The following is a 13560-nucleotide window of genomic DNA, read 5'->3' as shown; positions in this document are numbered from 1 at the left end:
TGCTTCAGTAGCTGTGCTCATTAGGGGAGAGGAAACTCAGGCATTACGGGCACACCGATGAAGAACAGCTTTAGACGGAGATGATGACACAAAGCCAATTAACAGCCTCTTTGATTAACAGTTCAACCCTATTAATGAAACACCCGCCATTAACACAATGGGTAATGAATCTGAGGCTGTGAAACATGTTTCAGAGTGGCACTCGCGGAACACGTGCGCTTCATCGCCAGTGTGTGAGGCACCGCTTTCGATACTGCTTAGACCGATGATATCTGTGTGAATGGACATGTTTCTGCATTATAGTGGATTGTGAGATACAATGCTATGCTATTAATGCTTATGTCATGTGTTACTATTAATCATGCTGCGTGATAATAAAATAATATAATAGTGAAGAAATTGTTTTGTCATTGGTTTTCATTGTAACGTCACAGAAGCATGTTTGATGAAATGTGTTACTAATATTTTATGAGTATAGCTTCTGTTGAAGAGGTGTTGTTTCATTTATGTATCAACTTTGTCAGTGTTTCCCAACCACTGTGCCGTGGCACACTATTGTGCTGTGAAAGATTGTCAGGTGTGCTGCGGAAAATGCTCAGATTCCACAAAATAAATCAGGGCTCCAGACTGCGACAAATTTTGCGACCATTCTTCCTATCTGCGATTAAATTTTGCAAGAGGTCACACTGGTGCGACTACAAAGTTGTCTGACTCTCTGATTGGGCATTATCGTTTTTTGTTACGTACGAGAAATATCAAACAGCAAACGTTCCAAATGCGAAAGGCTCTAACCGGATAAGCCAGCGCGGCTCAATGGACAGATCAGTGCAGATGTGCATTTACAGTATACGTAGACTGGTTTTGAGCGCTCAGCCGAGCAGGATATCATAAACAGTGCTGCGAGAAGCACTGGCTGGGTTTGATTATTTGTTTAAAACCTCTGTGAAAACCTATAAAGTGACAATGATTAAACTAGTTTAAAATCGTATTGAATGGACCAACATTCTAAACAGCAGTGAAAAGGAATAAAGGAGACATCTGCACAACGAGCAGACAGAAATGGTGAGGTTTCAATCCACACATCACAAATATTAAAAAATGTACCTAATTTTTATGTTTTTTACGATAATTTCAGTAATTCCATAATTAGTTTTATGGTTACTGCTAATCATGGTTTTACTTTAACTTTGTTTACTATGATCTTATTGCACAGTTAAAACTGTGTAAAATCTGTTCAGATGACTATTTTAATCAGATAAGGTCAAATAAGGTCCTGATGACAAGAAATTTGCTCAATCCCACTGTCAGAGTGTTTTAATAAAAAAACAATATGCTTTTTTTCATTACTCAATTAGCACTCTTGCCACCTGTGACCTCATAATACAGCATGCCTTCGTGACTTGCGTTTTTTGCATAGTCGAATTTCAAACTTTACAAGTAACCTCTACTAAGACGGACAGAATATATGGAGTTCTTGAAAAAGGAAAACTATTGATGATGGTTATGTTGGATAGTGGGATAGAGATGTGCAGTGGGATTTATTATTCATAAAAAAGTGTGCCGTGACAGAAAAAAGTTTGGGAAACACTGTCTTAGACATTTCTCCTAAAATTGCAATTAGAAGCAAAAGAGACAATTGTTGACATGCAGTTATAGATCAACAGTAACTAGGGATGTGCCATGATGGTCGACTAATCGACTAGTCGTCCAACAACTGAGTAGTTGATTAGTGAGGTCGACTACTAACATTATTATTTTTAATGGTGGTGGTTTTAATGAAAGACTCAACTTCTTGCAGAGCATTTTTGCGTGATTATAGCTTGCTGTTCTTAAGAGTGACCACTGTAAAACCTTCTGCAAGAAGTTGTATCTCTTTAATCCTTTAAGTTTAGTCCATTTATGCACTGCTGTTGTTTCATCCATTAAAGCGCAACATCAACTATCCATTACAAGGCGATCACTGTCGGACGTTAAATCCTTTGTTGTGAGTGATGTTCCTGTATTTGTGAGGTGCTTTGGAGAGATTAAAATTAGGGCTGTCGATTTAATGTGTTAATTGATTGCGATTCATTTCATAAAATTGAAATGTACACAATTAATCGCAATGACCCCGGACCGTAATAAGGAAGATTCCTGAGAAATGCAAGCTTGTAGTACCACCTGTTTACTCCAGAGGGCAGTAAGTGAAACTTCAGCTGGGTGGTAACGCACAGTTTATACAGTGAAGAAAACAACCATCCAGCAGCAGCACAACACAAACACGTGTTACGTTCTTGCGTTCAAAACACTTGATGGAGCGCAAATCCGAACTAAGAGATCTCAAGCTGTGTTCTAAGTATTATATGCGATTAATCACGATTTAATGTAATTAATTCGATAAAAAATTTGAATTGATTGACAGCCCTAATTAAAATATTAAGTTGGTTCTGGCTTAAATAAGTAGTTGCAGTAATAAAGGTTTAAACTGCTTGATATTGTGAACTAGATGTGTACCCCCATCATTATCTTGCAGTTCTGCATTTTTGAATAGGCATTGAGGATCACCCTGAGGCTCACATCATTCTGCGTTTAGGAATCACATATGAGGTTTTGTGCCGCTCTGTATTGGAGCCTTACTTTTATAGTTTTGTGCAATAAGATGTACAGGTGAAACTCGAAAAATTAGAATATCGTGCAAAAGTTCATTAATTTCAGTAATTCAACTTAAAAGGTGAAACTAATATATTATATAGACTCATTACAAGCAAAGTAAGATATTTCAAGCCTTTATTTGATATAATTTTGATGATTATGGCTTACAGCTTATGAAAACCCCAAATTCAGAATCTCAGAAAATTAGAATATTGTGAAAAGGTTCAGTATTGTAGGATCAAAGTGTCACACTCTAATCAGCTAAACACCTGCAAAGGGTTCCTGAGCCTTTAAATGGTCTCTCAGTCTGGTTCAGTTGAATTCACAATCATGGGGAAGACTGCTGACCTGACAGTTGTGCAGAAAACCATCATTGACACCCTCCACAAGGAGGGAAAGCCTCAAAAGGTAATTGCAAAAGAAGTTGGATGTTCTCAAAGTGCTGTATCAAAGCACATTAATAGAAAGTTAAGTGGAAGGGAAAAGTGTGGATGAAAAAGGTGCACATGTGGAGAGGATTGTCAGGAAAAGGCCATTCAAATGTGTGGGGGAGCTTCACAAGGAGTGGACTGAGGCTGGAGTTACTGCATCAAGAGCCAGCACACACAGACGGGTCCTGGACATGGGCTTCAAATGTCAAACGTCTTACCTGGGCTAAAGAAAAAAAGAACTGGTCTGTTGCTCAGTGGTCCAAAGTCCTCTTTTCTGATGAGAGCAAATTTTGCATCTCATTTGGAAACCAAGGTCCCAGAGTCTGGAGGAAGAATGGAGAGGCACACAATCCAAGATGCTTGAAGTCCAGTGTGAAGTTTCCACAGTCTGTGTTGGTTTGGGGAGCCTTGTCATCGGCTGCTGTTGGTCCACTGTGCTTTATTAAGTCCAGAGTCAACGCAGCCGTCTACCGGACATTTTAGAGCACTTCATGCTTCCTTCAGCAGACAAGCTTTATGGAGATGCTGACTTCATTTTCCAGCAGGACTTGGCACCTGCCCACACTGCCAAAAGTACCAAAACCTGGTTCAATGACCATGGTATTACTGTGCTTGATTGGCCAGCAAACTCGCCTGACCTGAACCCTATAGAGAATGTATGGGGCATTGCCAAGAGAAAGATGAGAGACATGAGACCAAACAATGCAGAAGAGCTGAAGGCCGCTATTGAAGCATCTTGGTCTTCCATAACACCTCAGCAGTGCCACAGGCTGATAGCATCCATGCCACGCCGCATTGAGGCAGTAATTAATGCAAAGGGGCCCAAACCAAGTACTGAGTACATATGCATGATTATAATTTTCAGAGGGCTGACATTTCTGTATTTAAAATCCTTTTTTTTATTGATTTCATGTAATATTCTAATTTTCTGAGATTCTGAATTTGGGGTTTTCATAAGCTGTAAGCCATAATCATCAAAATTATATCAAATAAAGGCTTGAAATATCTTTCTTTGCTTGTAATGAGTCTATATAATATATTAGTTTCACCTTTTAAGTTGAATTACTGAAATTAATGAACTTTTGCACGATATTCTAATTTTTCGAGTTTCACCTGTAATTGTTATGTTATAGTTACTATGTTGAAGTACTGCGCTTAATGATTGTATAGCCCTCTAAAACATGTCTGATCGGGGTCACGAGAATATTACAGAGCCTAATTATACAATATTATCCTTAACACAGACTAGTCGACTAGTCGTTCAAACAACCGACCAGTTAGTCGATTATGAAAATTGGTTGTTTTGCACATCCCTAATAGTAACAGACTTTTGAATACATTCACACAGTTTGAGACATTATTGCAATCTCTACTTAAACTCTAGGGGAGGCACATACAATATGAGGTTATTGTGAAAATAGACACAATTGAGACATTTGTTCACATATGGTACAAGTGGTATAGAATAAATGTGGTTTTCATAGCTTTAATCATTTTTGTCTTCTGAATTTAATAAGACATCAAGTTCATTGAAATGTCAGTCTTTTGATTGCAGCCTTTGGCATCATGGCCAATCTGAGCACAGTTTATGATCTTATTAAAATCTCTTCTTAAACTCTAGAGACACATAAGAGATTCCTAGGGTATTTTTCTCAGGAAAAACGTCTGAGAATTTGCTCTCAATTTGCTCTTCATTAAATATCACTGCCGTTAAATGATTTAATTTGTGAATTGTCTGACATGTATAATCTCACTGAACTGTGTGCATGTGTTCTTTTGTTTGCAAATGTATGTATGTGTGTATGTCTCTGTATAGTATTAATGTTGGGGGTGTAATGATGGTGTGTTGAGGTGACCCCAGGCCCCTGTGGGCCCCCAGAGGAGCATTTGTTTTGTCACAGGGGCTGAAAATCTATTGATATGCCCAGGGATGGATGCCCTCTCCGAGCTGATTTACTGGCCCCAGTGGTCTCCGCTTCAACACACCAGAAGCTACATAAAACACTTGACTGCCAGTATCTCTACACAATCACATCTCATACTCACTCCATCTTTCTCTTATTGTCTTTCTGGCTGTCTGTTTTTCTTTCTCTCTTTCTCCCACTCACATATACTAGCCACCACTATACATACATGCTCTGTTCAATAGTGAGTTGCCTCACTGCATTCTAAAGTGTCATGAAGACCGAACGCACCTCATGCAAAACAAAATAAGAAATGCAAGAAGCAGCGCGACTAATAGTGTCTCAAGATGCGTTTGCAGTGTGAGATGCTGAGAAAACAGTGAGACGCAGTGCAACAGTCAAAGACCTCCATTAAGCGCAACAAATATAACAGTTCTTGGTATCTCTAAATGATATTTTTTAATTGACAATGTTGTCTAAAATACACAGTGCTCTGCTTTGTGATTTCCCCACTCAACATTCCAATAGCCCTTTGCACAGGAGACACATTTGACATTAAAATTATTATTATTATTGTTATTATATTGAATATAAAATTTTACCATACAATACTATTGTATTTCTTTTGCAATTTCTTTGATCACAAACATCTGGATACAGTATATTGAGCATATATTTTTGCAGAAAACCAATAGAAGCCCTTTCAGTTTGAATATGTTTGACAACAACTTCATACATCCAGATGAGCAGTTTGCTATTTGGCCTAATGTGCTTATTTAACTGTAAAATGCAACGATTTAGTTAAATAAATATAAAATCTGCATGTGTTGCACACTTTAAAGTAAATAAGCGTGCTAATCGCTGTCATCTAATACACACACAGAGCGAGTGCATTATGTTCATGATTAGGTGTTATTGGTGTATGAGCAGCCGGCTTCACACAATCATTTTGAAGTGCGCAGCACATGCAGAACTCTATATTTATTTAAATATCAGACTATAAAGGGAATTGACGGGAGAGGAGGAGGCGAGAACTGGCTTGACAATATAAATAATATTTTAATGAAAAACTTAAACAAAAGACACAAAAACACACACGCCGGTCAGCTGACATAAACGATCTCTCTCTCCCTTGCACCACCTTCCGCAGTCGGCCTTTATCCCTGTCAGAGGCTTGATTAGCCTGATAAGGGACTGGGTGTGTAGCATCACCACCCGGCCCCGCCCTCTGCACTGTCACACAGTCTTTTGTGGTTTAATAATCACACTATGACATATCACAATTTTAATTTGATTAATTGTGTACTCATACATTCATTTTAAAGTAAATAGGTCAAATTCCATGACATTTAGCATTTTATAGTTAATTTTGCTTTTATGGCTGGATTCAGTCTGCGTATTCCGCATTGCAGAAATCATAGGGCCCTACATTCAAAACATGGGAGCTGCATATTAGGATTTCTATCTTTTGAAACAGCCTTTGCATCAGGAGTGCAATCACAGTATGATGTCTTAAATTGCTGCCAATCTAGGCAGCTCATTTTGATTTGGAACATAGCTACATTGTACATTGCATTGAGTTGCAATTTTGATGTTTCCATTTAAATAAGATCCAATGTCATCTAGTGTGGCGGACTTATTCAAATTTGTTTGTGTGGTTTGACCAGTGTTGTGCCATCAACATGAGTTACATTTTGTGAAATAAAACATTCTTCGCACTGACTGAATCGGGCCTGTGACAGAGAGAGAAAGAGATAGATGAGCCCAGAGGCACATTGATCTTGTCACTTCTTCACGGCTGTGGGGTGTGTTAATGTGCAGTGTATCAGTCATAAGCATAATACTGGCCTCACTGAGGCCTAAATAGCATCATCTATCAGCCCAGGCCAGAGAGGAGCAGGCAGAGAGAGAGAGAGTGAGAGTGTCACTGACACACACGTTTACACTCACTTATAAACACACGCACACTCCAAAACAAATATTCGCCCTGTTCCAAAACCTAGTGAGCTGCATATGAAGTCGTCATTTTAAGCATCATAAAGTAGGCATGAAAGAAGTTCTGAATCATTATTTTGCGTTCTAATACCTACAGTATTTAAATTTTAAGGCAGTATCAAATTTGTCCCATTATGGAACATGAAGAAAACTGAAAAGGATTGATAAGTAATAGTCAAATCTTGTGTGTGCTGTGCATTTTGTGTGTATTAGTGCATCTTGTTGTTTGCTTAGCAACATGCTAATGTCAAACTCTGTCTCGAGTCGAGTCTCCTGTGGATTTATTTTTCAGAGCATTTTTGAAACACTCGGTGGATGAAAATGACATTCTAGTGTGGACGATAAGCGGAAAAGTCAAATGAAAATGCATTCAATACAAGTTAAGCTCAATCGACAGCATTTGTGGCATAATATTGATTACCAAAAAAAATTATTTTGACTTGCCCCTCCTTTTCTTAAAAAAAAGCAAAGATCTGGGTGGCTGTGAGGCACTTACAATAGGGGCTAATTTTTTAATGTTAAAATACATAAGTATAGCCAAAAAAATTAAATTAAAACAATATCTGTGTTAACATGATTTTAGAGTGATAAAATTATTTTTTAAATATTTGAAAATTGTACAACTTTGTAACAATGACAATATAATATCAACAAGCCCTAAAACAATTTATCAGCTCAAATAAGACATACAGACTCAACAGTTTTAACAGTAGAATTAAAGTGCTTTTATAATATAAACACCACATTTCTGCTTTTAAACTCTCCAAAAATGTGCCCCATTCACTTCCATTGTAAGTGCCTCACTTTAACCTCGATATTTGCTTTTTTAAAGAAAAGTAGGGACCAGTCAATATACATTTTTGTGGTAATCAACATTATACCACAAATGCTGTCGATTGAGCTTAACTTGCATTGAACCCGTAATCTTCCTTTAATGACATTGCTGGCTATGTAGAGAGTTCCCAAACGGTCACTGAGCCATCCACCCTCATTTTTACTCTCCTCCTCAATGCAAACCACAATCCCCATGTGCTCGGAGACACAACACTGACTCAAAACAGCCATTTGTTAGCAACATTGACTCTCCTGACCACACAGGATGAATCAATCCATCCAGAGAGAGGGAGAGAGGGAGAGAGGGAGAGGACTAGAAAGAAAGGTGGAAGACTTTATTATTAATGAGTGTAACGTAAAATGCATTATTTGCACCGTCTTCAACCAAATTATTACTCAGACTGAAAGCAGCAGAATTTGCATAAATCTCATTATAAACAGAGAACAGTTCATAAATCTTTCCATTAATTAGTGGTGTTTTCACCTCTCTTTCACACAGTATTGTGTATTAATAAAAATGTTGGTGTGTGAGTGTGTGCAAGTTTGGCTTAAGTTGTTGACCTTTGTGGTTGCTGGATTTGTCTGGATATGACAGAGGTGCTTCTATTAGTGCTTCTGTTTGCCTATTGTGTAATGACGCACCCCATATTGTTAATGGTTTTTTTTGTGAATCGCAGAGTTTGCACAACTACTAATTTTTACTAATCGACTGGTTGGCTAGTAAATGTTTATCTTATGTAAATAACTCATCACGTTGTGTGCAGAATCAGCAGTCTGATGTTGAGAAACACTTGCATTTTTCCACTGTCAGATTCATGCTGCTTCTATTTTAGAATGGACCAGAAAACTGATAGTTATATTATAGTTTGCCTCTGGATGGGACCTGGTTAGTTTTAGGGGTCAGAGTGGTTTAAACAAACTCAGAGCACCTTAGAAGACCACCGTGATTATAACAGGCTTTGTGAACGCAAAATGCTCCGGTGTCACTTTTTTCATATTCACATAACAGCCTATTTTGTTACAGGTTACCATACCAAAGCATTGCTGGTTTACTTTTCTTATTGACTTTTGAGTTATAAATAAGGAGGATATCTGTATGTACTGATTCAGGACTGGGATCTTTGTAGTTAAGTTCTGTATAACAAAACCTATTGAAATAATTTAGACTTAAGGATTGCATATTATTAATTATGTAAGGGATAATGTACAGTCAGCCGGTTATTATCCAAAATAAACTCCAACAGGGTGATCAGGACAGGTCTTGTATCAACCTGAAGGGGTTTATTTTGCGATAACAACCAGCTGACTGTACATTATCCTGCTTATTACACTGCTTATTATTACTATCAAATAAATAAATACATGAACATAAATGATTGATTTGCATTGAAATTATGTAATTATGTGAGAAGTAATAAATCACTGAAAAGCTGAAATCCACCTTCCGGATGGCATTGGAGTTCTGTGGGTGTTTATTTAGAAATTAATGAATGTCTGACTGCCCAATATGCTTCTTATTACAAGACTACTTGCCAAATTATAAAGAAATGGACATGAAGCATTGATTTGTGTTGAATTTTTTAACTAGCTTACTTGTAGAGATCTCACAGTGATCCAAGGTGCAGGAAAGATGCCTCCCAATACCCAGATGAGTTGTCTGATACATTGATGTGCGGTTGTTACTGAGAAATATTAGACCACCAGATGGCGCCATTGACCGATCAGAATCAAGAATGCCAGAAAGCCTTGTCATAAGACTAAATAAATCCCGACAGTAAGTCAGTGGAACACCTATATGATTTTATTTTGACCTAAAAGCCTACTGACTGTACATTCTTGTGCTTATTTCATGGATACTTACCTAGTTAATAATTAAATTCATATGAGTTGAAATCACATTATCATGTGAGGAGGAGGAGACCACAGAGTCTCCAGAAATCGCTGAATTCAACCTCCAGTTCTGTTGGTATTTATATCGAGAAAAAGACTGTCTGACTGCTCATCTTGCTTATTACACGGCTACTTGCCAATAAAATAACATGAAATGTTAACTTGAATTAAAATGACTTTATTAGCTTACTTTTAGTGGGATAAAAGGATAAATATGTCTCAATGTACCAGATGACCGGTATCACTTTATCTAGAAATAGCATATCACTGGATGTATTCCAGAAAATTGGGTGATAAATCAGTCTAACATCATGTATATTATTTAGTTAAGGAATGTATTACAGGTGAGGATAGTTGCCTACGCTGCGACTACAATGGCTTTCCCTTTTGGTTTAATTCTCTTTTTACATTGGATAGGTTGCCAGCAGGACTTGAACTGACAACTTTTATTTTACTCAAAACGTTTGCAAAACTGTCTACATCCATAATAAATGTGCATCCGGCCGTGCAGCAAGAAATTCTGCTTTAGTTGCGGTATTAAAAAAATACCTTAAACATAATATACTAAAATTACAGACAAAGTAATTTTTACTGAGGTTTTGCAAGAAAAACACACGTGTTTGATTTGTACAGGATTACAATCTCAATGTAAATGTATGTGTATTCTTGGGGATAACTAATGAAAACTAGTCCAGTCAGATTAGGGCTAAAAATAAAGACTTACAAATACACTTGGATTCAGTTTGTGGCATGAACAATTTTCCTCCTCCTATCGCCATATACTGTAAAACACACTTAAAAGATATCACATGATCCACAGCTAGTTGACAAGCCCAAAGCATGCTTTAGTCAGAAAACTAAACTGTTTGGTTCCACCTCTATTATATATGAATGTGAGTGCTTTTGTATGCATATGAAATAATGTGTATGTGAGCTATGACTGTGGAAGGGATTCTAGCTGATCTCTTTGTTGGTCTTTCTCATTAACGTAGGATTTGCAGCATTAGATGTCTGGCACTGTCACCACAGGGACCCCCACACCAGGTGTCTTCATAAACACACACCTGTTACTGAACACATACACACACAGAGTCCGTGTGTATGATGTATATAGAGCTCAGAGTGGCTAATTGTTGTTTACTCTGAGGTTAGGGAATGAGAGAAAACCATGGTTTATTTTATGTAATATAATATTGTCTCTCTATGTGCGTGTGTGTATACAGGTACATCTATTACTCAGCTACAGGCGGTCGATCCAGATGGAGAGCCATTGATTTTCGGTGTGGTCGGGGAAGAGTCCATGCGCTACTTCGCTGTGCAGGAGACGACAGGGGTGGTGTGGCTGAGACAGCCTCTTGACAGGGAGGTGTGTAGAATAATCTTTAAAGGATGAAAGAATGAATGACTGCACCACTGGTGCACCACTGAAGCTGACATTATTGAGACGATGTGGCTGCTTGTTTGTTTGTTTGTTTGTGTTTTTGTCTGTTCAGACCAAGTCAGAGATGCAGGTGGAATTCTCTGTCAGTGACAGTCAAGGAGTAAGTACATTGCATTTGTATCTGTCTGTTTGTCTGTCTGTCTGTCCATCCATCCATCCGTCTATCTGTCTGTATGTTTGTAAGGCCCATAAAACCTTTGAACTTTTAACTTTTTCACTGTCAAACTTATTTTAAACTTTCAGGACTTTCAGACCTTGAAGTACAACTAACCCTAAGCATGCTTTTTGCATTTTTAGATTAAAAAACATCTTAAATAAATGTCTGAATCGTTTTTAGCTTTGAGGAAATTCCTAGGGATTCCAAGTGAGATTTTGTCAGATTTTTCTGAAAAATATGAAATATATAAATATTAACTAAAATAAATAAAAAAAATAATAATAAAGTTTCATCAATGCTATTCAATGTTAAAATATTAGAATGTTGAAAAAAAGTTTTGCCCATCTTTTGATTTAATTTAATTTCACTTTTAGGTTGTCAAGGATACGGTGAACATACAGATTGGAGATGTAAATGACAATGCTCCAACATTTCACAACCAGCCCTATGCTGTTTCAATACCAGAGGTAATAAACAACACATTCTTCACTTCTTATGAAACACCATTTGCAACCCATTTTGCTCCTGTAATGAGATGTTTTGAGTTGGACAGGATATCCAATCATACAAAATGTAGGGCAGGACAGTATTTGGAATTGATAAGCTCATTGATCATTGATTAGAAAACTGGGCCTATAATGTACCAATAGGGAGGGGCTGAAAAAGTAAGAGGAATTTGTGGTATCAGCCAAAAAGGAACGTTTTTTCAGAGTTATTCAATTTTGTCAAATGATTATGATACACAGAAAACCTTTTTTATTTTATTTATGTTTTTTTATTTTATTTGCAGTAACATGCACTAATGAATTATGTGCAGTAAGGCCAGGAATGTTTAGTAAGTACACAGTGTCAGCGTAGGTTACATGTTGACTCTTAAAGGCATTATTCATTTTGGACCACTTTCATCAAATGGATACTTGAGTTGAATAATTGAATGAATACTTTTATTCACTTATAGAAAATTAAAGCAGTCTGTTGGTGTTGACGGAATCATTCTGTTCTGGGAGTGTTGCATCTCAAGTGATGCTGTATCAAATCCATGTCTGTGAATGCTGAATGATAAATGTTGAGATATCAAAGTGATGCGATTCTGAATTCATATTTACAAACACTGTATAAATTCTTCTGGGGAAAACGAGCGGAGCTCAAACAACTTTTAAACAACAAGCATGACAATAGTTACGGCAACAGCATGTTGCCAAAACCTGGCTGGATAGGAGCTTAGGGCAAGAGCATATTGCCAAACTCGGCCAGATAGGAGCTTACGGCAACAACATGTCGCCATTACCTGAACAGACAAAACAAAGCAGCATGTCTTATAAATATGTAGGACTGATCAGTCGTAATGCAGATAATTAACTTGGCATTGAAATGGTGATGTTTTGATAATACATTTACATTGAACTTATGGTGGGGCACAAGCATGTCACTCTTGAATAGGCTCTCGCATCCAAACGAGCCGAGACTGTGTTCCTGATCACTCGGACTAAACATTGAGCTTCACATTGGCCCATTAAGCATCATAAACTGCTATTCAACATTTGAGTAGTTATATGCAAAAGGAAGGGACAGACATGTCTACTATTGCAGTGGCAAGGCATGTAAACAAATATATATGATTGTGACATGATGCGACCAGACCTATATGAGATACTGTAATTGACACTTGAAGAGCAGATATATATGCATCTGTAACCCAATTTGATTAATGCTGGATCCCCAGATGATGTTAGCGACTACCAATTTAACTAAGCACAAAACCTTGAATATTATAGGGGTACATGTGGCCTTTGAGTAATTGAGAACTAACTGGAAAGGCATACAATCTGAGCAGTACAAGGCAGCTGTATATGTAGGCAACATTCATGAACAGTAGCTAAAGAGAACTGATAAGATAAATCAGATTGGGGAAGCATACATCCTTGCAGCAAAGAGCTAGGGAGTTAAAAACTGGAGTTTGAATATAAATATTTGCATACTATAGAAAAGAATTTAGCTATCCAGTTTGCTTCTGAAGGGTCACTACCATGCATATTTCAGAGTTTTAAGACCAGAGTCTTAATTTCTAGGTCCAGAATTCTCTTAGAGTTTCTCAGAGTTCAATTAAAGTAATGTTAGAACTTTATTTGCTTTATTTGCTTATTCAAATATGTTAATTAGAGCCAAGTCAATGTCAACAAAGTTTTCAGAGAGAATTAAAATGGATCCATCAAAAAACGTATATCCTAAGGGAGGATAGCCAAGCCTCAGATAGATCTGTTGCTTGAATGACTAAAT

General features: G+C 37.4%; 1 protein-coding gene across 1 annotated transcript in view; it reads left to right on the top strand.

The window, feature by feature from the left end:
* cdh23 (cadherin-related 23) overlaps positions 1–13560 on the top strand; it is a 326796-nt gene that overhangs the window by 70675 nt on the left and 242561 nt on the right. Inside the window, 3 exon segments of the mRNA XM_052090034.1 lie at positions 10909–11051; positions 11179–11226; positions 11658–11750. Coding sequence (XP_051945994.1) covers positions 10909–11051; positions 11179–11226; positions 11658–11750 — 284 coding nt within the window.

Source organism: Xyrauchen texanus, chromosome 24 (genome assembly GCF_025860055.1).
Source record: "Xyrauchen texanus isolate HMW12.3.18 chromosome 24, RBS_HiC_50CHRs, whole genome shotgun sequence".
Taxonomy (NCBI): domain Eukaryota; kingdom Metazoa; phylum Chordata; class Actinopteri; order Cypriniformes; family Catostomidae; genus Xyrauchen; species Xyrauchen texanus.
Note: the sequence above shows the minus strand (reverse complement) of the source record. Positions and strands in the feature narration are given on the sequence as shown.